This window comes from Dipteris shenzhenensis, chromosome 15 (assembly GCF_047967505.1).
Source record: "Dipteris shenzhenensis isolate YYH24624 ecotype China chromosome 15, Dip_SZ_1.0, whole genome shotgun sequence".
Lineage (NCBI taxonomy): Eukaryota > Viridiplantae > Streptophyta > Polypodiopsida > Gleicheniales > Dipteridaceae > Dipteris > Dipteris shenzhenensis.
This window is the reverse complement of record NC_141610.1, coordinates 13,460,264-13,485,210: the sequence shown is the minus strand read 5'-3', so window position 1 is coordinate 13,485,210 and position 24,947 is coordinate 13,460,264. Positions and strand designations below refer to the sequence as shown.

Below are 24,947 nucleotides of genomic sequence, written 5' to 3'. Positions count from 1 at the left end.
GGTGATGGAATAACGAGTGTAAAGGCGGCCTACCCAACCTAGTCACATTAAATTACAATAGTTCTAATATGTACACTAGATAAACGTGCATGCTTAATTCCATGCTTATATGAACCATACGATGCACGAGCCTATTGAGAGTATTTCTGTTTTGATGGACTTTGAAGTTTGCATCTCCCAAAACCTGAGAATATTCGAAGGACATGGTTGCTAACAAGCTTACTTCTCTAAATCTCCAAGCCTTCTCTGTCTGTGAGCTCTCTGCAAGCGCTATGGCTCTGCTTCCTTGCCAAAGCTTGCGCTCCGCTCCTCCCGAGCTCCCATCCTCCCTTTCCTTCATTCCTCGCTTCTCTTCCCCTCCCCTCCCCTTCCACCTCTTGCCTGCTGATCGCGGCGGTCGTGGTCTTTCGTTTCCTCGCTGCTCCTCTTCCGAATCCTCGGCTGCCGCCACCATCGCACCCCCTCAGGCTATCAATGCAGGTACCTTTTTCTGTACATTCACTTGTTCTCTTCCATTCCCAGAGTTTATGCGCTATTTGGTACGGAATGTGGAGTTTTTTAAAATTGCGCTTCAATGGTCGATGGCTGCAATCATTGTCTTCGTGCTATAGAACTTGGTCTTTTCGAGCGTGACTTGGGGCTGCAACTGATGCAGATTGATCACGGAAGCAGGTGATGATTTGGGTCGACAGAAGCAAGAGCGTTCGGTTGTGCGTCTAGCTCTTCCAAGTAAAGGCAGGATGGCAGAGGACACACTTAGTTTGCTCAAGGTATTTCAGTTGGCAGTTTCACCCGCAAGCCTGATATTCTTGTCCAAGTGGAGACTGTCATGTAGTCCACTCTATGCATGACAAAGGGTTGGGCTTTTGCGAAATCAAGATTGCGGGTTTCTTTTTGTGTACATGTGCTAAGTTGGGACTAAACAAGCATGTTAACTGACTTTGCATTGACTTTGATCTTTGTTTTTTCTCAGGATTGTCAACTCACAGTTCATAAGCCTAATCCACGGCAGTATATTGCAAACATTCCAAGTGTAACACTCCAAGCTCTTGCTTTTTGTATACAAATTCATCCTCATCTGACATTTTTTGAATCTGGCCAGTGATTTTAGGGGTTTCATTGCTTTTGGGCCAACGTTTATCGTGTGAATGCAATATGATTCTCTAAGGTTTGTTTATGGAGCTTCATTGTGCAGTTGCAAGGCTTGGAAGTTTGGTTTCAACGGGCTTCAGATGTTGTGCGGAAGATTAGAACTGGCGATGTGGATTTGGGCATCGTGGGCTATGATATGGTTTGTGAGTATGGTCAGGTAAGCTGCTTTGTAGCATTGTTGCATTTAATGAATAATATCTTGGAAAAACCATTAAATAGATCTTTCCCCTTGATGAAGCGTCTTGTCTCAATTAGGACACATGCATTAGGTAGAAATCATTTCTGCAGCTCTATACCTAGATTCCTACGAATGTTGAAATACATGTAGATACTATGATCAATGGCATTGGTATGTTGGGCATTGTCCGTGAACAATTGGTTTGCTAGGTGACTGAACTGGCTGCCATGTAGTTGGCGGTGCAGTCGACTGGTTGCCAAATGCCAGCTGCATTGGTGGCTGTTGGCAGCCAATTAGCTGGATGGCCAGTTGACAGGCAGTTTGTTTGGCCAGGCATTGCGGACTTCCACATGACAAGTGTGGCAGCACTAGCTCATTGGGTTGCTCCCACAAGGGCTTTAGTCGGCCATTTGGCAACAAATCTCCAAAAACCACCTGGTCCTAAAAAGTGGCAGATAAAGCAATCCATTGCTGTGGTGATACCTTTTTTTGCCCTTGCCCACCCATGCAATTCGGGGATGCTGCTTTTACCTCAGATCATATTTTTGGAGATCCTAGGCAACATTTTGTAAAATTTCAATATTATGAGTAAATCAGTTCAAGCAAGCGCTTTTTCTTGTTTAAAAGATAGTTCCAGGAACGTGGCTCCATCTGCTTATAATTACGTCTGTTCATTTGATTCAGCAAACATTGGAAATGCTTCCTCACAATGCCAGGTGCATACCACTGGCGTAGAAATGCTCGCTCTGTAGTGAGCAGGAACTTTCTCTAACTAATTGAAAGCTACCATCGCATGCTGGGTGGCAGTTGGCAGGTAGTTGGCTAGATGGGTAACCAGTGGGCAGTAGCTAGCCAGTGAACAGTTACTCTCATGTGCCTACAGCCAGCTGATGACGTCAGTGGGGATGTCATAGTAGCTAGTCCCTGCTATGCGTGATGGATTTTTGGGTTTCAACCTTATGAGTGACGATCATGAGACTATGTGTTGTATTTTTAGAGGATGAGTTTGGGCATGTTCATGGATTCATCTAGATATATGGTCACAGCCAGCTGACTGGTCAGCCAACGACTACCTGTAGGGTGGATGCCCCACCCATTTGTGAGCCCCCATATGAGGACAGTACTTGGGCGTGACACCTATGTAAAACACATAAGTGTGAGAAATGCAGAGCAGATGGAGGATGGAGGGCTGGCAGATCTGCAGCGAGGGGGGCTGGATCATGAAGAGAAGGATCAGCCACATTTATTGCCAAATCAGTCCTTCATGGGTGGCACAAAAGGGCCAGCTGGCAGAGCCCAGCAAAAGGGGCTAATGTGGAGGCTTGGGGGCATATAAATAGCCCCAGCCTGGTCGGCAAGCAGCAGCCAGTTCAGCCAGGGATTACAGGTTAGCAGGGGGGGCAGGCTAACCTGGCCAGCAGGTCGGTCCACTGCGTGGCAGAGTGGTCCTATTAGAGGGTTGGTCAACCACCCTATTTGCTTGGTTGGCCGCTCTCTCACCTACTGGAAGGGTTCATCTTCTCAAATGGTAGCTAAGACATCAGCCTTGAGCATTTGGGCCTCTCCACTGAGCCATGGGGCTCCACAAGAGCTCAACAGAGGGAGAAGAACCAGCAATAGAATCAGGAGCACATACATGCCCATCTTGGGTACACATCTGGAAGCACACTTGGCCCAACGTTTTTAGAGGAAAAGTTTGGGAATGTTCCTGGATTCATCTAGGTATATGCTTCTGCCGTATTAGCGGACATGCAAATTTCACCATGTGAAGTTTTCGTCCAAGTTGTGGCCTGCTGGTATTGCGATAATTCTTTCTATCTTAAATGGTGTGTTGCCCTATCAGCTAGATTTAGATGCTTGTTTGGGAGAGACTAAAATGAAATTGTTTAGACTTCACAAGTAGTTGTAGCTTGAATGAAGAGATTTTGGACTACTTTTTGATTAGCCTTCTTCTTTAGTGCTAGCCTTTGTCATGGCTGAGTTTGCCCTTCACCTCCGGAGTGCTGACAGAAACTCAGTACGAAGACTTTGTATAAATGGATGCTCAAGTATGTGTGGGTGTGTGGATTTGTATGTGTGAGCATATTTTTATACTATGGTCTACACCCACTGTTGGGCGCTGATGACGTCAGTGGGGATGTCATAGTAGCTAGTCCTTGCTATGCGTGATGGAGCTTATGGTTTTCAATCTTATGAGTGACTATCGTGAGATTGAAACTGCACTATGTTGTGTTTTTAGAGGATGAGTTTGGGAATGTTCTAGGTATATACACTTGGCCCAATGCGAGTACTGTCTGCAGGGTGCTTTGTAACAGTGTGTACTTGCTATTGTTCAGATTTCTGGAGCTTTATATACATGATGTTCTGCTGCCTACTTGCTGAGTAAATCTCTCTAGATCTGTGTATGCTTACAATTGGTACGATCTCGAGTGTTAACGATTCTGGTCATATTTTCCTTTTGTGTGGGTAAGGCTATAAGAAGCTTGCTACTTTCCAAACATGGTATCAGAGCTAGAATTCCTATTTCAGCAATCTATGGCTACATTGCGAGAAGCAAGATGCTTAGATTCAGACAGGTCTTTTTGTGAGGTCAGGTTGGAAGGTGTTACTTGTCCATTCGTACTGTCGTTTCCAGTTTCTTCAAGGGTGTGGCTTCACACCTTCGATTTTCAGAGATAATGGCAAGCTGGATGGGATGCTATAAAGTGGATACTTGGTTGCTGGCTATTCTTGTATTGAATATGTTGCCCAAGTGATGACAGTCACGGCATCAGACCGGTTCAAGGACTTGGGACCACAGGAAGAAGCGCAGAGCAAGAAGTATGAGGGGGATCAGTGATATGAAAGCTTTTACCACTTCCAGGAAAAGGGAAGTGTAATGGGATATGTCATAGTAGCTAGTCCCTGCTATGCGTGATGGAGTTTATGGTTTTAAATCTTATGTGTGACTATCGTGAGATTGAAACTGCACTATGTTGTGTTTTTAGAGGATGAGTTTGGGAATGTTCCTGGATTCATCTAGGTATATCTAGGTAAATGTAAGCCCGGACAACGTAAGTTAAGTGAAAAGGATTCTTTTGAGGATGGGGATAAATTCCGACAGTGAAAGCAAGAAAAAGGAGGAGGACTATTGCTGTGAGGACATGGATAAGTCTGACAGTGAGAGTAGAAAAAGAAGAAGGGCTATATTACTGTGGTCAGGAAAAACTATTACTATGATCAGCTTGGACATATGGTGCATGACTGTAAGAAAAAGAAGGCTGACCAAGGAAAGACAGAGGACTCATCCAAAAAGGAAAACTCTGAACTATACTCAGCCAACATAGTGAAAGAGGAGTTGGACTTGGTGGTTACAGGCATTAGCCCTGAGTTCAGATTTATTGACCAGGGCGTAACAATGTTCACTTCTCATATTGAAAATGGTCGAGAGAATAAGAGTCCTTCGTGATGGTGATTGACAGCACATGTTGCTCAGGTTGCGCTGAGAATGAGGCCATCTGCATCAGGAGGAATGAGGATGAGAAGAGCCACTTTGAGGCAAGGTATGTGGTTTGTGCAACAAACAGGTAACTAGAAGAAGTATATTTACTCTCTGGGTATCTCATGCTCAATTGAGTTGCATGATTTGGTCACAGAGTTTGTTCAGCTGGAGGGTGAAAGCTTTTCAAATAAACAAAAGGAGAGTTCTTAGGAGTTCATGAAGCCCCCCCCACGATTATTACATGGCATTCCTAATTTCTGCTACTTGGCAAAGACAAAATTGAAGAAAGAGAGAGATTTTTATTACAACAGTTAAAGATTGAGAGTCTGGGGGCTTAGGCTTAAAGTTCCTGATAAGTGCTTTGCCTAGACAGCCCATTTGCCTTCCTTTGGAGCTTCTCTTACTTGATGAGTTTGTGGCTTTCTGCTTCTGGAGTTCGGTGAATCGCCTGGCATATGTCTTTGGAAACGAAGCATGAGTGTTTAAGGCTGCCGGTGCATAGCTCTTCCTTGTAGATCCTTGTTCTTGTTGCTGTTGTCCTCAAGGATCCATGTTGCGCCTCCTCTCTTGATCCCCCAACTGTCCTACCCCTTGGACCGGGTGGAAGGATCCTCCCTGTCTAGAGCTTTACTCTAGGACGGAGGGTCCTAAAGAGCAATGGGCGTCAAGGGGCTGGAGCAGAGAGGTTTGGACTGGAACGTAGAGGCTGGAGCAGGTTGGAGTGGAGAGGCCTTAGTTGGAGGCTGGAGCAAAGAGGCCTGAGCTGGAGCAGTTGGAGTGGAGAAAGAGAAAGAGAAAGAGGAGAGAGTTCTACTGTAAGACCTGAGCTGGACCGAAGAGGTTTGAGCTGGAGCGGAGAAGTTCGGGAGGGAGAGAGAGAGAGAGAGAGAGAGAGAGAGAGAGAGAGAGAGAGAGATGATATGATCGTATTAAAGTCCACATGAGACCCTTTAGGATCTATGGGACTGGCGATCACTATTAGCTAATAGTGATCACTTACATCTAGTGCGAGAAAGTATTACAAACTTGTCATGTATTGAGTACTTGTTGGGCTAGCTTGTGTGCTAGACCCAGTACTTTGTTGCGATGTTCAAGTATTTCTTTCAAGTAGCTTCCTAGTTTTTTGGCAAGAGAGAAAGAAAGAAAGAAACTTTATTTAAGTCTTCGGAAGACCGATGGGTCTATGAGACTGTGAAAAACCTGGTACAAACGAGCTGTGGTGGTGGAGCTACTAAACTAGCATCCACACCAATGCAAAATGCAAAAAATGCAGAATGGTAGTACTAAGTCCTAAGTACAACATAGTCATGTCGGTGGTCGACTATATATCAATCTTATCATCATCATCATCATCATTAGGACATCAGGGTGGATGAGGCAATGGATGAAATCGGTGATAGAGTGCTGCCGGCCACTCACAGGTGCAGCCCTCGCATGTCTCCTGGTCATGGCTCTGCGTCTAACCAAGGCTATTGTGACCCCTGTCGGTCGGGCTCCGACTCTAAACAGGGAGGGGATGTCCCCAAGTGTGATTTGTGTGTCAACCCTTTGTCTAAGTTGTCGGGTCACTAGCTCCGGGTCACGGTCATGTCGAGGCCTCGTCTCGTGGGGGTCCATGTGATCTGGCTGAAAAAACTCCGTGATAGTGCTCTGAGAGGGATCAGCCAAGGAAAAAGTCTGCTCCTGTCTCTGTGCTTGAAGTATCCTCTCGCAGTGTCTGAGTACCTCATGAAGGAAACCTGCCAAACATTGTTGGTCAGGGTAGGAGAGGAATTGGGCCAAAATCCCATAGCTATCTCTGAAGAGGCAGTAGAAATGCCCTCGGATCTCATAGTAAACAGGACACTTGAAGATGAAGTGCTCCTTTGCCTCAACCTCCTGCATGTCACATAATGTGCATATGCGCCTCTCCTTGGCTAGTCGCTTTGTTCTACTGCTCTTGATATGAAGTCTATGTGAAGAGACTTGGTACTGCCCAATAGAGATCCTTAGTGAGTGGGGTAAGGAGATCTGCATGTATCCTGGGGGGTCATTGAAACCCTCCATTGTAATATGTAAGAAGTGATCTCTGTAGAAGCTAAGTTTCACTAGGAGTTCACTCGGTCTCAACCAGGTCCGAAATGTGTGTAGCTGTAAGCGATCCTCACGGATAACCTGGTTGACCTTGTGTGATAGGAGGGGAGAGAACGGAGCATCCATGCTGTACTGGAAGGGAGGTAGTCTTTCCATGTGGAGCCCCAGTTGCTCAAACCATCTCTTTGTGCTTGCATACTAGCACCTCTTGTCCCTTCCTGCTGCAAGTGCCATAGAAGAGGACAATGCTAGCCATGGTAGCCTGCTACGTCCAGAGGTGTAATCCCCATACTCCCTGACTTGGTACACATAAGCGATGACCTAAAATGCAGCATCTAGCTGTAATGGGGGTGAACCAAACTCATCCTGATTGATCTGGTGAGGAATGGATGGCTTACCACGAATCATCTATGATAACATGAGAACCTGTAGCCGCTCCACACGGGCCCACTCTATATCCGACAAGTCTGGCCCCCAACATGGGCTGCCGTACATCCCCGCTGAACGGACCAAGGAGTCAAAAAGCAACCCCTTGGTCCGTGGATCTTGAAAGTGCGAGCGGAAGCACTGCCTCTTTAGTCTGGCCAATGAAGCATATCCTCTGCGCAAGCGTGCCTGCATCGCAGGTCTCATAGTGAAGATGGGTCCAGAAAAGACAACCCCAAGATAAGGGTATGATGAAACTATCTCAACAGGTGACCCATCAAATGTGAACTGCTCCTTGAGCATGACGGCTCAAGATGTATTGAAGATCATAACCTTGGTTTTATCCAGGTTGACCTTCAAATCATGAGACTCACAAAAGGACTGTAGTGCATCAAGGTGTCTCTGGATCCCCTCTGTTGAGGAAGACAAGAGAGCCACATGATCTGCGTAAAGCAATATTCGGATCAGCGTGCCTGCAAGAGAGCAACCTACCCCCCCTGTGTCTACACATCAGTCTCAAGCTCGTCAATGTAGAGGCCAAACAAGGTAGGTGATAATGGACACCCTTGTTTGACCTCGATAGTGCTCATGATCTCATGTGTCCACCCAAATCCTACCCGAACTATGCGTGAAACTCTCTCGCAAAGTGCCATGACAGCCCAAATGATCTCCTGGTCATAACCCAAATCTTATAGGCGTCGTATGAGGCGGGCTCTCAGAACCGTGTCGAATGCCTTGCGGAAATCCACAAAGCAACAATAAACCCTCTGCTTCCGTGCCCTCGTCTCCTCGATGATACATCTGAGCATGAGAATGTGGTCCATGGTTTCATGATCACGCTAGAATCCAGCCTGTCCTGCTCTAAGTCCTTGACACTCCGCAAATTTGCTGACCTCGGAATCAAGTACTGATGCATAAATCTTGGACATGACATGTCCAATCATAATGGTCATGTAGTTCTCCGGGCTCATGGGATTCCCTTGCCTTGTGGATGGGTGAGATAGTGTTAATGGTCCAGGTGCGTGGAAACCCCAAATAAGGAGCTTCATTAAAGAGCTTTGCTAAGATCGGGGCTAGGAGGTTAATCCCATATGCAATGAACTTAGTGCATAGTCCCTCATGATCCTTCGCTTAGCCATTAAAAGTCTTCGAAAGGCCAAAGGATCTATGAGATTGAAAGAACCTAATACGATGTGCTGAAGGGGTGGAGCTTGTGAGTGGGCATCAACACCCGTGACGAATACAAAAAAGAGCCATAATCATAAAAATACCGATAGGTAAAGAGAAATCTCTGGACTCATGGAGAGGATGGGGGTTGGCGACACTGTCATGGTCATCCAAAAATGGGCAGAGACGTGAAGCCTAAGGGGGGGGGGGTCGGCGATGTATGGGGTTGTGGTGGATAAAGCCTGTATGGAGTGCTGACGGCTGCCGGTATGTGTAGTCCATCGTGGTCTCCTAGCTATGGCCTGCGATAAACAAATGCCACTATCATTCTTGTCAGTCGTGACTCCGATTTCGTAAGCACGGAGGGAAGATTTTGTAGTGTGATCTGTGTCTCAACCCGTTGGCAATTTTGCTGTCTCTCACTCTAGTCCTCGGATCCAAAATGGCTGGCCATGATGTATTTTAGATCATGGCCTGGGTTTCACCAAGGCTGACCTTCAAGTCATGTGTCTCGGAGAAAGTATGGAGTGCATCCAAGTGTCATTGGCGGAGGAGAGTAGACCACGTCATCTGCATATATCGCTAGAGAGCAGTCAGCCCCCCTACATTGTCAATGAAAGTCTCAAGCTCATATATATAGAGGCCGAACAAGGTTGGTGATAGTAGACAATCTTGTTTGACCCCAATAGTACTCATAATCTCCTTTGTCTAGACCCTACCCCAGACTCTCTTGTAAAGTGCCATGACTGCCCAAGAGATCTCCAAATCATACCCCAACTCCTAATGTTTGATGAGTTGATCTCTCGGCACCGTGTCAAAAGCTTTGTGGAATTCACAAAGCAACAATAAACCCTCTTTCTCCATGCTCTGGCCTCCTTAATGACCCCTGTGGGTGTGAGTACGTGATCCATGGTCCCTTGATCCTTCGGAATCCCGCATGTCCCATAGCTCTGAGTCCTTGAAGCTCTGCAAATCAACTTACATCTGTGTCGATCATTGATGCGTAGATCTTGGACATGACACGTCCAATTATAATGGTCATTTGGTTTTCAGGACTCATGGGATCCCCTACCTTGTGAATGGGAGTGATGGTGTATCGGGTCTAGGTGTGAGGGAAACCTGTGCAAACTGCTTTGTTAAAAAGCTTTGCTACGCAATTTTGTGGACAAAATTATTTTTAAGAGATGGTTGTAATGAAGGCCAAAAGCTGGTCAAGTTAGTCGGGGCTAGGAGTAGTCCTTGGGGTTGCTGGAGGTCAAAGGGGATAAGGAGGTACCATATAAGTACCCTCCCCTCATGTGCAATGTACTTTTGATGTGACATCTAATCTATCGACTCTCCCTCCTCATTCCTTCTACTTGCAGCCTACTCTTTCCCCAATATCTCTCTCTCTCTCTCCCCCCTTTCCACTTCTTCCTTCTCTCCCTTCCTTTCCTCAATTCCCCTTTCTGTAATCTGTCCCCGACCCCTTTTTCTACATTTCCCGATTCCACAGATGTGCTTTTCTGCATTTATTTTGGAAGCTATGTAGAGCTTTCAGACCTCCGAAAATCGAGCCCTTATGGCAACAACCAGATGATCAACCGTTGAGGGCTTGGGAGGAAACAATGCTTGGGATGGTGCCCTCACTCCTTGTTCCTCCGCCCATTTACTGATTTTTGGCTCAAGGATAGTGCCATATAACTTTGCCATTAGGTTGCTTATCATTATTGTCCTATAATTCTTTGCCATCTTGCTATCTCCTCCCTTATGGATGGGTACAATCCTACTAGTCTGCCAATTTGATGGTGACGCTCCTATAGACCATATTCATAAGCTTGGTAAGTATTTTCTTTGTCTTTTCACCTTCCCATGTCAAAATCTCCACTACTAGCCCTTGTGTATTTGGAGCTTTCCCTTTAATTAGCTTTTTTAGGCCTTTTTCCATGTCTTCCTCCGTTATGATTCCATTTGTTGCTTTAATGCTATCGTTATGTTTGATCTTTTCTTCCCCATCTCTTTCGTAGAGGCTTTTGACAAACCGTATCATGTCTTCCCATTATGCCTCCCTCTCTCGAGGTTTGCTGGCATGCAATTTTTGGAAAAACTTTATGGGATTTTGTTTCTGCTCCTCAAAGCTCTCAAGCTATTTACTCTTGAGATATATTCTTTTTTTGTGCCTTACCACCTGTGTATATGCTTGAGCTTTGTCCTTCTTGTCTATTGTGTTTGCTGTTTTCTAGGTACTGTTTGCATCCTTACAATAGAGAGAGAGAGAGAGAGAGAGAGAGAGTGTGTGTGGTTGTTAAAGTCTGCTAAAGATCGATGGGTCTATGAGACTGAAGGAAAACCTGATACAAAGAGCAAAAGGGTGGAGCTACTAAGCGAGCATCCTAATTGGCGTTATCATCCTCATGTGAGGATGCAGTCTGATCCAATACAATACAATAGGCATACACGCCAAGATACACCCAAAGACGGACTTAGGCAGTGTAGGCAAGAAGCCCGTAATGGATTGCTGTCTGCTATCTGGATGTCGCGCCCTCCTGGCCGCTACTCGATGCCTAACGAGCGCCATGATAACCTTGGTCGGCAGCACCCCAGGTCTAAAAATAGAAGATATGTCTGTGAGTGTCCTTTGTCGGGTGTGCTGCATCTCGGTCTCAGGGTCTCTGCCTCTTCTGCTATCCGTGGCTGGGAGAGCAACCCGCTCTGCCTGGAAGAACTCTGTGATCGTACTTTGGGATTGGCCAGGCACGGTCTCTTGCTCCTGTCTCCTCAATCTGATGAGACGATCTCTATGCCGGACAGCCTCGTTAATAAAAGTTGCTAGGCATCTTTGATCTAGGTATAGGAGGAGTCTGGAGAGGCCCTCGAATCCGTCTTTGGAAAGGCAATGGTATGGTCCACGAATCTCATAGTAGACTGGGCAACGGAAGAAAAAGTGCTCCTTTGACTCCACCTCATGGCGCTCACAAATGTGCAGATACGTCTTCAAAAGCCCTCACGGGACTATGAGACAAAGTACACACAAAAAAAGTGTAGCTATTTCATCTTTGAAACAGCTTAAAATGTATCACCTAACATTGCCAATGACAGCTTTGAGGATAGCTGGAGATTTACATCCATACATATTCAGAGAATATTCTAGAACTATCTATGTGAACAGTACTTATTTGGCTCGCCTGCTGCTTGTATGTAGTATCCAAATATTTGTTTTGGTGCCCAATACCTCTTTCAAATATGATTCTAGCTGTTTGGCTGGCTTGTCAGACAGGCTTGTAGGTTATTGGGAGATATGGTATTGATACTGTGTTTCTCCCTTAAATTCATATGAATGCGACAATAGGAAGTGTGTTGTCCTTCACTTTCTACTTCCCCTAGTGGGCATATCTTGCAAAGGTTATCTTCTTGTGGAAGCTTTGACTTTGCCCAACTGTCCCTTCCCACTTTTAGATTGTGTGAGCGGTCCTAATTCTGCATGCCATGCATCTCTTGAAGATCGATATACCTCCTTGAAGGTAGTCTTTTCTTCCATATTTCAGCACAGTGATCTCTTTCTTGTAAATTCCATTTTCTCTCTTGGTTCAAGCCTTAGCTTATCCAACATTTCTTTGCCACCAATTCTCTAATGTCTCCCTCTTTGACAGGAAGATCGATGGCATTTATTCCCAAAAAAGAAGTAAAATAATATTATAGGTATGTATGTATGTGCGCATGCACACACACATGTATGTATGTATACATACATCAAACTTGATTGTTTTATAAGAATTTTACTTTACAAGATTGGATATATTCTAGTCTTATGAAGGTGCACACACACACACACACACATGGGGGGGGGGGGGGTGTAATTTTCTTTCTCTCGGTGTATAGCTTTTTTGGTTTGCCCCACATGCTCGAATCCGAGGGAGACTGTTTTCCATTTACTATGGACTTGCCCTGCTGCCCGTGATCTCTTATCCAGACTCAGGAGATATCTTCATGCTCGATTTCCCAGGATCCTTTTGGCAGGTAGCTCTGGCTATTTGGCATATAGACTCCTATGCCAGACTATCTCATGGTGTTGTTATTGGGCATTGTGGTCTTATATCATGCACGTAACACTCGGCTGTACGTATATGTTTATCATTTCTTTCGTTCCTCTTTGTATCGGTCTCTTCAAGATACACATTCTCTTGGAGACCTTCCTTTGGCCCAGTTAGAAGTTTTTCATTACTGTTTTTAGTTTGAGTAATAGCTGCTTCATTCTGGAGCAGCTATGAATGAAACAACCAAACAAACAGACAGACAAAGACACACACACACACACACACACACACACACACACAAATCTATTAAAATTATATCTCTGTACCAGCCATTGTCATTTGTTGAGTCCATAGCTCTGTGTTGGGGCCTATTTGCATTTATCTTACTCACTGTGTTAAGGTAGTGAATGTGCTGACATATTGGTTCTCCTTCCATGATACCCAGCATTGTGTACAAGGACTTCTTCATATCCCAGTTCCACAAATACAACTTAGTGCATTTATTTTGGTATTTTGGAAGCTGTATAGGGCCTCCAAGACTCCCATAATTCTTTTCTCCATGCATATGTTCTATTTATAAAATTTCTCCAGTCCTACCCTTCTATTGTAAAATATATCTGCTCGGCAAGGAAGATGTATTGCTGAAGCTCAATTGGCCGAAACAACAAAAATGCAAATCGGTGTACAACTTTGCAGCACGAACAAGGGTGCTGGCCAATCAGCTCAACAACGTGCAAGACGCAACAACGTTGCGGTTTTGGTTGATGAGTGGCCTCACTTGAGGAGCCGAGTTGGCTTCTGAAAAGAACGTTGTAGAGTCTTTAAAAGCTGATTGTTGTAATTGTGGTGACTGAAATCTTGTAAGGTGTAAAAGAAATTTTCTTAGTGCTACCTTGCTTAGAGTGATATATCAGATACATCGCTTTTGCCTCACCCTTAGTCCTGCATGCATGGTCATTGCTTGGGTCTAGGAATCTGACATATTGAGATTTTTGATAATGAGCTATCTGTACTGATCTTTCATTGTTGAATTCAAGTAGTACAATAAAATAGGAATCTTGTTAAGAAAGATTGGATTTCCACCCAAGTTTGTGAAGCTTTGTTTACTGTTTTGGTGGCCTCAAGGTTTCTTGAGTCCAGCCACTCCCCAAGTTAAGGAAGTTGGTAAGCCTTTAGTATGTTGATTTTGAAGGAAATTTATCTAATGTTTGTTTGATATTTGGATATCACCAGGGCGATGATGACCTGATTGTTGTGCACAATGCTCTTGAGTTTGGGCAATGTCATTTGGGAATTGGTGTGAGTTATGCTTCCCTTGATCTTTTGTGGTCCATTAATAAAAAATCCATCTGCTCTTGGCTGTTAAGGAAGTGTTTGATTTGTGATTTCTCAGATTCCCAACTATGGAATATTTGCAAATATTTCATCCATAGCTGAACTGGCAGCTATGCCACAATGGACAGCTGAAAGGCCTTTGCGAATTGTTACAGGCTATACATATGTATGTTTTTCTACGTTGGATTGTGCTTTTTAATGATTTAGTGATCCAGGCTACATATGTCTATGTTCTCTTCCCCCACACACATGCAGACTCCCTCTCTTACTCTCTCTCACTCCTCTCTCTCTCTCTCATGTACAATTGCTGAGCTTGTGCAGCTAGGAAAACAGTTTGTTCAAGAGAATGGTCTCAAACATGTACAATTGCTGACAGCAGATGGAGCCCTGGAAGCTGCTCCCGCAGTATGTATTATCTTTATCTGTAAGATTCATTAGGAAAATCTGTGTATATTATGTTGTCTCTTGAGGAGCAAAGAAGAGGATTTTAAGTAAGAGGAAAATCTGTGTTCATTATTTTGTCTCTGGAGGATTTTAAGTAAGAGCTTGTAGCTACAATGATTACAAAATTTTTCGCAGCCAATAAGTATTCAATGAAGTAACAGGAAACTTTGTATCAGTCAACAGAGATGCCTTTGGAGATGATTGTGTAATGATTTTGTATTAGTCGACCAAGCTTTTACCTCCAAGGATGAGAGGAAGCAGCACGTGGAACATGTCTAAAGAAACCACTATCAAGCACTAAGCGAGTGAAGGCAAGATCATACACACAATAAGCATGCTGAATCTTTCCTTTACCCTTACAAAGGGACCATCATCTTTTGCTGTAGCCAACACCCCCACAGGGAAAGAATATGCCCATGATTCCCACAATGCGTAGATCAAATGTCAGTCCGTTCTTTGTGCGCACGTGTCAGTTTAAAGTTTAAACTGACAATTTGATCTTGATTACAAATTTTCAGTGTATGGACGGCAAATTTCCAAGATCCAAAGTGCCAAAGTGCAATTTCCAAAGCTCAAATGCGAAACTGCAAAAGTTTAGGGCTTTCAAGTTTTATAAAAATTTCGAGAGTGTCTAAAGGTGTCTTAAGGTAAGACACGTGTCTTGAGTGTCTTATATAAGAAACTGGTGTCTTAACAACCATGGATTGCTCATGCTTTCATGCCAAAACATATAATATAGGTTGCACAAATAGGCAAACCCTGTTACAAACTGTTGCGCTTAAACCACCACCATCTAGCAGCGTGCGTGCTGCTTAGATGCATGAGACTGTGGGCACTCCCTTAGGCTGCCTTTACCTCCATCGAACATGTCTAATCTTGTGAACCTGTGTGTTCCAACGGGGAGTGTTCTCCTAAAGTATCCTTGGCCACCCTGTGTTAGAATTATTGGTATATTCTAGGGAGTGGCCAATGTAATGTAATAAGTACGTTAGGGGCACTTTTCCCTAATTGAGGTTTTTCCCCCTAACCACAGTCCAATCCCTAACTATGGTTACTGGATAGGATAAGGGTTTTGTCACTTATACAAAACCCCACTCTTTCTTGTATTTTCTACTTCTTCTATTCATACGTTCAGTTCACTCTTGCTCTCACTCTTGCATTCTGTTCCCTTTCTTCTCACATTTGGTATGAGAGCAGGTTCTTCTTGCCCGTGCTTCAGCTGCTCTCGGTATTGCCCATTGCCGCAAGCTCGACCTCCAGCTCCCGCTCCTGTCCGTCCGTACGACTGTACAGATTTCTGTCCGTACTGCAGCAACGTCGCCCATATATCTGTCACTCTCTCGCCGTACAGCTAGTCCTCCATGCTGCTATTCCGTACTGTCCGTACGACAGTCTGTGAAGTGCCGTACAGCCAGCTCCCGCATTTCGTACAACTGGCATGGCATTCTGTATAACGCACGTGTGGATGTCCGTATAGTTCAGTGTTCCGTACATTTTCATACTGTCCGTACAAGTTGAGCGTCAGCTCACCGTACATTCACAGGGTGCTGTCCGTACGACTGTACCTGCTCAGTACACATTTGGTGTGTTTTTGGCAGGCATTCTTGCAAATAGCCATTGTTTGGCTTGCATTCTAGGAGCGCATTTGGGGCATTGCAGTCAAGTCGTAGAACCTACTCCAAAAATTTGGGGCTTTTGGTTCTGCTTGCAATCTTGCAGGCAAAATTTGGGGCTTTTGCTTTTAGGTGCAATTTCTCGTAGAAATTTGGGGCTTTTGCATTTTGGATGCAATTTGGCAGTTGAAAGATCATTTGGGAGATTTACAAGCAGTTTTGGACTCAGTGGCAGACACTTGCCACTTTTTGCAGATATACTTTGCAGATTTTTGGGCATTTGCAGAGCATTGTGGTGCATTTCAAGCCTTTGATAGGCTGTGACAGCAATTGTCATTGTGGGCAGAATTTTTTGGCAGACTTTGGTTGTGCATTTTACATCCCAGGAAGGGATTTTACTTGTCTAGTTTGCTGCATTTTTTAGTTTTCTGGCAGAAATGGCTCAGAACAACCCCAATGAGGTGTTTGGAGTCCTCACACAGGAGGATAAGTTGGATGGCACCAACTACTCCTTGTGGAGTTTTATGGTTCGCAACATCTTGGTTGGCAGACATCTCTAGGATTATGTCAATGGAGATGAGGCAAGCCCAGAAACTGTGGCTACACCTGTCACTCCTACAGTTGGAGGCAGGGGTAGAGGTCAAAATGTAGGACAAGTGATTGGAGCAACATCTGCTACTCCAGTGGCTCCCACAGCAAAGCAGAAAAGATGGGATTCTAGGGATGCACAAGCTCTTTCAGTTATTTCTCTTTCTGTCAAGGGGTTCATTATTCCTCACATTCGGTCATGCAAGACCTCGAAGGCAGCTTGGGAGATTTGAGAGTATCCTTGCAGCAAGAAATGATGCGAGAGTTTCCTTCCTGAAGAGAGAATTATCTCATATACTTATGGATGAGGGAGATTCCACGAATGCTCACCTCACAAAACTTCAGGATTTGAGGGAACAATTGCTGAATATAGATGAGGTTATTCCGGATTTAGAGATGATTACCACCACTTTGAATTCTCTTCCTGAGTCTTATCTCAGTTTCCACACCTCGCTGAATTTGTCATTGAGGGGGGGTAGCAATCCTCTCTCTTTTCACGAGTTGGTAGGACTCTTGTTGCAGGAAGAGCAGACAAGAAGGAACATGGCAACACGGGCTGGCGAGCATGCCATGCTTTCTAAGTTCAAGCCCAAAGGAAAAGGGCAGCAAAAGCAACATGCAAATCAGCCCACACATCAGCATAAAGCTGATTCAGGACAGCCCTCTTATAAGGCTAAAGGTGATGCAGATAAGCCTAAGAGGAAGGGAATTTGTCACTACTGCAAGAAGCCAGGTCATTACATTGGTGAATGCAAGAAGCAAATAGCTAAGGAAAACAAAAGGGATTCAGGTATGGCTGTCTAAGATGCATCAGCTCCTACTGCACATGATGGAGGGGATGTTACAGCCAACTTTGTGGAAGGGCACTATGCCTTTTTATCTTGCATTTCAGATTTTCCAGTGGATAGTCCAGATACTACAACCACTCTTGAGGATGACCCGTATGCTTTCTTGACTTGCAGCTATGACCCTTCAAAGGATGCATGCTCCTTCAATGTCAATGAGACACTGAACACTTGGTATTTTGATAGTGGTGCTTCTAAGCACATCACTTCTAGGAAGAACCTTTTTGCATCTCTGCATGCACCACGCGCTAAAAAGAAGGTGACATGTGCAAACAATTCTTCTTATTCAGTATGTAGAGTGGGTGACATCATACTCATCCACGGATAACACAAATTTCAGACATACAGATGTTCTTTATGTGCTAGGTATAAAGAAGAATTTGCTCTCAGTTGAGGAGGATTTCAGGTCATATTTGATGATGCTAAGTGTGCAGTCCGAGACAAAGAGAATGACTATGCTTTGATGTTGTGTCTGGCACTTTGTATCGGGGTCTTTTTCAGCTTGACATTTATGAGAAAAGATCTAATCTTGCACTTTCAGTGAGCACTCCTACTGCTGCGATGCAGAATGCGGAGTTATGGCATGCCAGATATGGGCACATGAGCTATGGCAGCTTGATGACAGTATAGAAGCATGCTATGGTTGATGCATTGCCTCCTTTAGAGTCACCTCCTCCTCATGCATGTGAGGGATGAATCCTTGGCACGATGCATATATTTCCTTTTAAGAAGGATGGTGCAGTAAGAGCTACTCGTAAACTACGGCTCATACATAGTGATGTCTGCGGTCCCACGAGGACACCTGCTTTTGGTGGTTATCTCTATTATGTTACATTCATAGATGACTTCACCAATTATACTTCGGTCTATGGTGTAAAGAAAAAATCAGAAGTGTTTATGCATCTCAAACACTTTGCGGCTATGGTTGAAAATGAGATGGGACTCAAGGTGCAAACACTTCGCACTGACAGAGGGGGGGAGTATATGTCTTATGAATTTGAGGCATTTTTGAAGGAGAAAGGCATCGTGCATCAGCTTGCAGTGAGGCTTACACCTCAACAAAATGCCAAAGCTGAGTGCAAAAATTGCACTCTCATGGAGATGGATAGATGCATGCTTACGAGTAAGAAGTTGCCTCATAGGTTTTGGCTCGAAGGCCTCATGTGTGCCAATTATGTTTTGAATCGGGCATCCACAAAGGCTTTGAAGACAATCACTCCCTATGAGGCTTGGCATGGGAGAAAGGCTTCAGTGGATCACTTCATATTTTTTGGTTGTGTTGCTATGCCCACGTGCCTGTGGAGTTTCGACATAAGTTGTCAGATAAGTCACTTAAGTGTATTTTTGTTGGGTATATTGCACAAAGCAAAGGCTATCGTCTCTACAATCCTGCAAGATTTAGAAATGTTATTTTTTCAGAGAATTCAGCACATACACATGCTGAATTTACTATTCCAGCTTTTCAGATGATGTTTTTGAGGGGATGCTTCCTATAGCTTTTGGTTCCCCAGGTGAGGCTTATGCTAAAAATCAGAATTTACAACAACCTCCTCCTGATCCACATGCCCCGATTCAGCCACATGCTGATTTTGTTTCTCCCAGGGTGTGGACGAAGTTGTCAGGCAAGAGATTCAAGAGATACATGCAGCCAAAACAGTTCCAAATTAGTTGCTACAGACTCTTAGAGAGAGTAGGCTTGAGGCACCTTTGCTTGGCAGGACTGGTAGTGTAGTAAGCCACGTAGGGGGGGCTTATTCTGTTGAGATAGCTTATGCAGGTACTCTTCTTGATGAAGAAGAACCTGACTCTTTTGAAGAAGCCAAGGATAATGTACATTGGATGCATGCCATGCACAATGAATTGCAGTCCATTGAGAAAAATCAGACCTGGGATGTCGTGGATTTGCCACTAGGGAAACATGCCATTGGTACCAAATGGGTTTTCAAAGTGAAAAGGAATTTTGCTCCTACATCCCGGATGACCACCATAAGGTCAATTATTGCCATGGCTGCAAATTTTGTTTGGAATGTCCATCAGTTGGACATAAAAATAGTTTTCCTTAATGGGACTTGCAGGAAGAGGTTTATGCCAAACAACCTCCTAGATTTGAACTTTTGGGCAATGCACTTTAAGTTTGCAAGCTGAATAAAGCTTTATATGGGCTGAGACAAGCCCCACGTGCATGGTATGCTAAGATTGATGCTTGTAAGTGAAACCAACCTCAACAATGTAAAGGGTGGTAGGATCCACTTAATTGCAGCATACACAGTAAATAGACAAGTAAATATGCACCACAAAACAAATCACAAGGGAGCTAGAGCGCTCTTACTCAAAAACAAGACACCGATTGGCCCCAAACGTTGGTGCCCCTTGCGGTATTTATTTAACATTCATTTGAAGCCAAGCGGTTGATTACAAAGGTCTCTGGGAAGCTGCACCATAGGCAAATCAACGCCCGCAAACTCCCTGTCCAGCCCACCCTGTAATTCCTGCTCAACTTCAAACGGTGATCGGCAACCAATCACTAGACAATCGTGTATCCTCAGCCAACCAAAGCATGCAATAGAGACCCCAATAGCATCCATTGTCTGAACCACTCCTGCAATCGCACAACCAAGTGCCCAACCAGCCAAACACGGCTGAACAATTGCAAGACAAAGACCTCAACAGCTGAACTCTGATGCAATCAAACAACCAAACACTTCCTAGCGGGTTGCCTCAATCTATAGCCTCCCTGGCAACTGCCCAACAACATAAATCAACCCTTATTTGCGAGGAAAGAAACCCAAACGCAATAACTAGCCAGCAACCAATCAGAGAACAGCAAAAGCAAGCCAAAAAGCAAGCCTCCTTCTACCCAGTATCTACAGAGCTAGGTCTCCGGGGCTAGAAAACCCAAGATCTTGCAGAGAAAAGAGGATTCTGCCCTGGCACAGCTCAGAAGCAGCCTAGAATAGAACACCCATGCCTAGAAAGATACCAATATCAGCCACAACACCCATAAAGCTTTAGAAATCAGGTCGAAATCTCTTGTAGAGTCTGAAATCCTGAAAAGCAAGTCGCAGTTCACTCGGAGCAGCCTGGTCAAGTCCAGAATTCCTGGAACAGCCCTAGAACCAATCGTAGGCACCTAGAACAGCGTGGAAGAGCCCAAAAGAAATCGCAAACTGGAACAGACATCTGGCAGAAATTGCCACCTGCAACAGGCTCCTGGATCAATTGTCATTTGCTCTGGCAGGCCCTGGATCACCTGGAACTACCCCCTGGGTAAAAACGAATTTTCCTGGCAAGCCCTGGATCACGTGAAACTGGCCCCTAGGTAAGAAACGAATTTCCTTGGCAAGCTCTGGATCACCTGAAACTGGCCCCTGGGTAAAAACGAATTTCCTTGGCAGGCGTTGGATCACCTGAAACTGGCCTTTGGGTAAAAACGAATTTCCTTGGCAGGCTCTGGAAGCTCCAAACTGATGATTTGGCTCCTCTGAAACTGATTTAGCCAATTGAACCTAAAAGAAGGGCTCCCTTCCCCCTTTTAAAGGCCTAGGCTCCAAAAAACAATGTTTTTTTAATTGCACGACTCTTTTGGCTCCTAAAAGTAGTTTTTTAATTGCACCACTCTTTCGGCCCCCGTGTTGCACACTTTGGCCCTAGGAATTAATTGCCTAGTAATTGAGCGCACATTCACTATTTCCAAGGACTCACTAGGAATTTTAATTCCCCAAGTCTTGCCCCATGGTCGGACCCTCGCGCCCCAGAGGCTCAAGGCAGTCACGTGCAAATTACGGGAGTCGCAAATCAAAAGTCCCATAATTTCACGTCCTCGTGACAAAGGGGTTACACAATAGTCCCATGGAAAGCACCCTCTACATCAAGAAGGATGGGAGGGATATTTTAGTTATCATTCTTTATGTAGATGACATACTGCTCACAGAGTCAAATGAGGAAATAATTACAGATTTCAAAGTTGAATTTGACATGACAGATTTGGGCATGTTGATCCAGTTCATACAAGACAAGTGTGGCATTGTTATGTCTCAATCCAAGTATGTGTAAAAGCTCTTGGATAGGTTCAACATGCAAGATTGTAAGCCTATAGCTACTCGCATGGAGCCGGGGCTGAAGCTTACTATGTATGATGCAAGTGAATCAGTGGATGTCATACTTTACAGCTAGGCTGTTAGATGCCTCATTTATTTGTGCAATACAAGGCCCGATATTCAATATGTAGTATCTCAAGTGAGCATATATATGCACATCCCAAAGACAACGCATTGGCAGGCTGTAAAACACATCTTCCGTTATTTGCAAGGCACAAAGTCTTATGGCTTGATGTTTCCCAGGGGGGGTGACTTGCAGAGGCATGCTTATAGTGACTCAGATTGGGCTGGAGACTATGACACGAGGCAGTCCACTAGTGGTAATTGTTTCTTTTTGGGCAAAGCTTGCATTTCTTGGCTGAGCAAGAAACAATCGACAGTGGCTACTTCCTCATGTGAAGCTGAGTACAGGGCAGCTTTCACAGCGACAGTTAAATGTGTTTGGCTGCGTCGTTTGTTTGCTGATCTTCATCTCTTATTTAACCCACATGTCGATGCAGATGCTCCATCATCCTTCATGAGGAAGCTGTTAGGAACAAATCGGGCACGTGCTTGATTTGTGGTTCTCAAACCCGCAACTCTTGTACCTCTACGTCTAGCTCCACCAAGGTAAGCCATCTTGGAACACAAGTACAATCTAGGTAACACCTACCATCCATCGTACCACCCTCCTCGATCACGAACACGCCAATGTCCTCTAGCAATTCTAGTACCAACCTTAGGTTCATCCAGATGACCCCCTCAGAATCCAAGAACAGCCTGGTTCTTGCCAAGTACCATGCCTTTAGGGTTTGTTTCAACTCGTGTTCATTCCGGCACCATCTGTAACCAAGTAACTCACCCTTTTTTTCCTCCGAGAAGAAGAGAACTTTCTATTAATGCTTGAAAAAATCAACCATACAAATCAGCCACCGGTGTGGCATTAATCATGGAAGAAAAGAAAAGGAGAAAAACTGGATGTTAACCAGCCTGGTTTTAGAGAACCCAACTCAATTCCTAGTGGGTAGTTCACATCATCTAAATGTCTGCACCTCATCTCCTCGATCACAATCTGAGTTTTCCTAGCCTTCTTTCTGCTTCTTCTGAAAGTGTGCACATGTGAAATCGGCAGAATGGAGAGAGACTTATGTCTTTCGTGCCAAATCCACTTTTCCAAAATATAGGCCGCCTTGAAGTAAAGATTCTTAAAAAAAAACACAAATAAATCTGCCCACTTAGAAGCCCTGACTCCCAAAGGAAATCAAATTACAAAAATGCCATAAAACAGCTTTTGTTTGTCTTCTCTGCTTCACGTCTTTCGGTTAAAACAGCCTTGCAAATGCTCAACACGAAAAGCCATGCTGGAAACCCTGTCCAAAACAGCTGTCAGTGTCTTCTTTTGCCTCCGTTCCATCTCTAAACAATAGCATCATGAAAATTACAAATAACTGATTTTGAGATGACCCACTGGTTTTGTAAAATAGAAGTGTTCATGTACATAGCTGTAAAGTACATTGAATACCAAAATATGCAAAAATACGCAAAAGCATGGATGGGCATAAGGAACATGTGGACGGTGACTTTAGGCCTTACATTGACTTTTATACTTTAGCTAGACGGTTTGGACTATTCACAAGCAAAAGGTGCTATCTCAGATAGCACCTTTTGCTTGTGAATTCTTAGGAGGAATCTTTGCTCGTGAATTCTTGCGAGTAATCTTTGCTTTGTGTAGATGTATTTGATTTTTTCTTCTTTTAGGTTCTGTCTCCTTCGAGAATTTGGGTGTCTTCCACAAACACATAATGTTTTGATTCTCATGCCAAGTTTGCAAATGAAAACAAAATTGTTTTCACCGTGATGTTTTTCAACAAGGAGTCAACTGGAGAGTCTTGTGTCATGGCAGATGGGTACAGCTGATGCAATCCTTGACCTTGTGAGCAGTGGCACTACATTACGTGAAAATAATCTCAAGCAGATCGAAGGAGGCTCAGTTTTGAAAAGCCAGGTCCTTTTGCTAAATGATATAATGAGCTTGAAGGGCTGTTATTATCTATCAATTTGGTCGTATTACAAATTTTCAATTTTGTTTGAAAAACCTGTGTCTTTAGGGTGTCTTAGTTGCAAGTAAGCGTGCCTTGCTTGAGAGGGAGACTGTACTGGAGACAACTCATGAAATACTGGAAAGGTTGGAGGCTCATCTCCGAGCCAGGAATCAATTTACGGTGAGCCAATGAATGCAAAACAGCTAAGATATCCTATTTCTTTTTCTACATTCGTGAGCAGAGTAAAAACGAAATCTTCTTACAATGTCAGAATGTTCATGTGCAGGTTGTTGCCAACATGCGTGGGAAGTCTGAGGTCGAGGTTGCAGAGCGAATAATTAACAGCACAAATTTTCAAGGGTTGCAGGTTCCTTTCTGATGATCTTCTTAGACTGGATCCCTGGGGAACTACTTACTTTTAATTCTCGTCAACTTTGACTGATGTTTTATTTTGTACCTGATGCAGGGTCCAACTATCAGTCCTGTTTTCTGTGGGAGCAATGGCAATGTGCAGGTGGACTACTACGCAATTGTTATATGTGTGACCAAAAACCGTCTTTATGATGCAATACGACAAATACGAAAGGTATAATTTAGTAGCTTCTGTTTTGTTTTTCCCCCCTTTTTTGGGGGGGAGGTAGCTGTATTGAAAGGCCCTTTTGCATGGTAAAGTATCAGGGGCTCCCTGCAAATTTCTGTTTTGGTTTTGCCTTCTTTTTGGGGGGGAAGGCAGGGGGTAAAATGGGGGCACACAGGGCATTGGGCTGTTTCGAGAGCCCTTTTCATGATAAAGCAGCAGCTGTTCTGAACTCATGCCAGGTTAAGGATTAAAGCATGATGGATGTGTCACCTTCTTTGGACTAATCATACTTGCTCGCAGAAGATGGCTGTGTAGATAAAACCAGTCTTATCAATCATGTAGACGTCATCAAGGCTCATTCTTGAACTTAGAAGTATTCATTATCCTATCTGTGAGTCTCCACAGGAGGGGAACATGGGCAATAGGATAGGTTGTATATCTAGTTTAGATGGAGGATGCACAGCCCATAAGGTGGGGCTTTGCACACATGCCCACGTTATTTGGTAGGTGAGGAAGGGCTGGAAATGACTGATAGACTGCTGGCTATTTATAGGCAGCACAAGGGGTGCTTTGTGGACAGACTAACTTGACTGGGGGTCTGATCAGACTCGAACAAGATTGGCCATCTGGTTGGCATTGTAGGTGGACTGTCTGGTCGGTTCACATACCAGATCTGGTCAGTTTTGAGGTGTAGTCAAACTTGTCCCTTGGCTGTAGAAATGGGCAACTTTCTCCTCAATTTACTCAAATCTCATCCAAGGCCTGCAGGTGGAGTATAGCAGGAGCAGAATCCAGACCTTAAAACAGTGCAGCACTTGGCTGAGTTCTTTAATGTGGAGCTCAAAACTATTACCTATTTACTGTATTCTCTCCAGGTACATTCCAGATCTGAGTTTCTTTCTTTTGATTGATTGGAGAGAGATGTGAGATCCTT

The 24,947-nt window shown here is 44.3% G+C and overlaps 1 protein-coding gene across 1 annotated transcript in view; it reads left to right on the top strand.

Moving 5' to 3' along the window:
- Window positions 1-228: 228 nt before the first annotated feature.
- The window catches only part of LOC147893392 (ATP phosphoribosyltransferase 1, chloroplastic-like), a 52,438-nt gene continuing 27,719 nt past the window's right edge, over window positions 229-24,947 (top strand). The window contains exons 1-11 of the mRNA XM_087385722.1: window positions 229-480; window positions 673-770; window positions 974-1,033; window positions 1,196-1,309; window positions 13,724-13,789; window positions 13,884-13,991; window positions 14,147-14,230; window positions 23,295-23,396; window positions 23,500-23,613; window positions 23,720-23,800; window positions 23,900-24,019. Of these exons, the coding sequence (XP_087241848.1) occupies window positions 273-480; window positions 673-770; window positions 974-1,033; window positions 1,196-1,309; window positions 13,724-13,789; window positions 13,884-13,991; window positions 14,147-14,230; window positions 23,295-23,396; window positions 23,500-23,613; window positions 23,720-23,800; window positions 23,900-24,019 (1,155 nt within the window). The 5' untranslated portion in view covers window positions 229-272. The remainder of the gene's footprint in view (window positions 481-672; window positions 771-973; window positions 1,034-1,195; window positions 1,310-13,723; window positions 13,790-13,883; window positions 13,992-14,146; window positions 14,231-23,294; window positions 23,397-23,499; window positions 23,614-23,719; window positions 23,801-23,899; window positions 24,020-24,947) is intronic.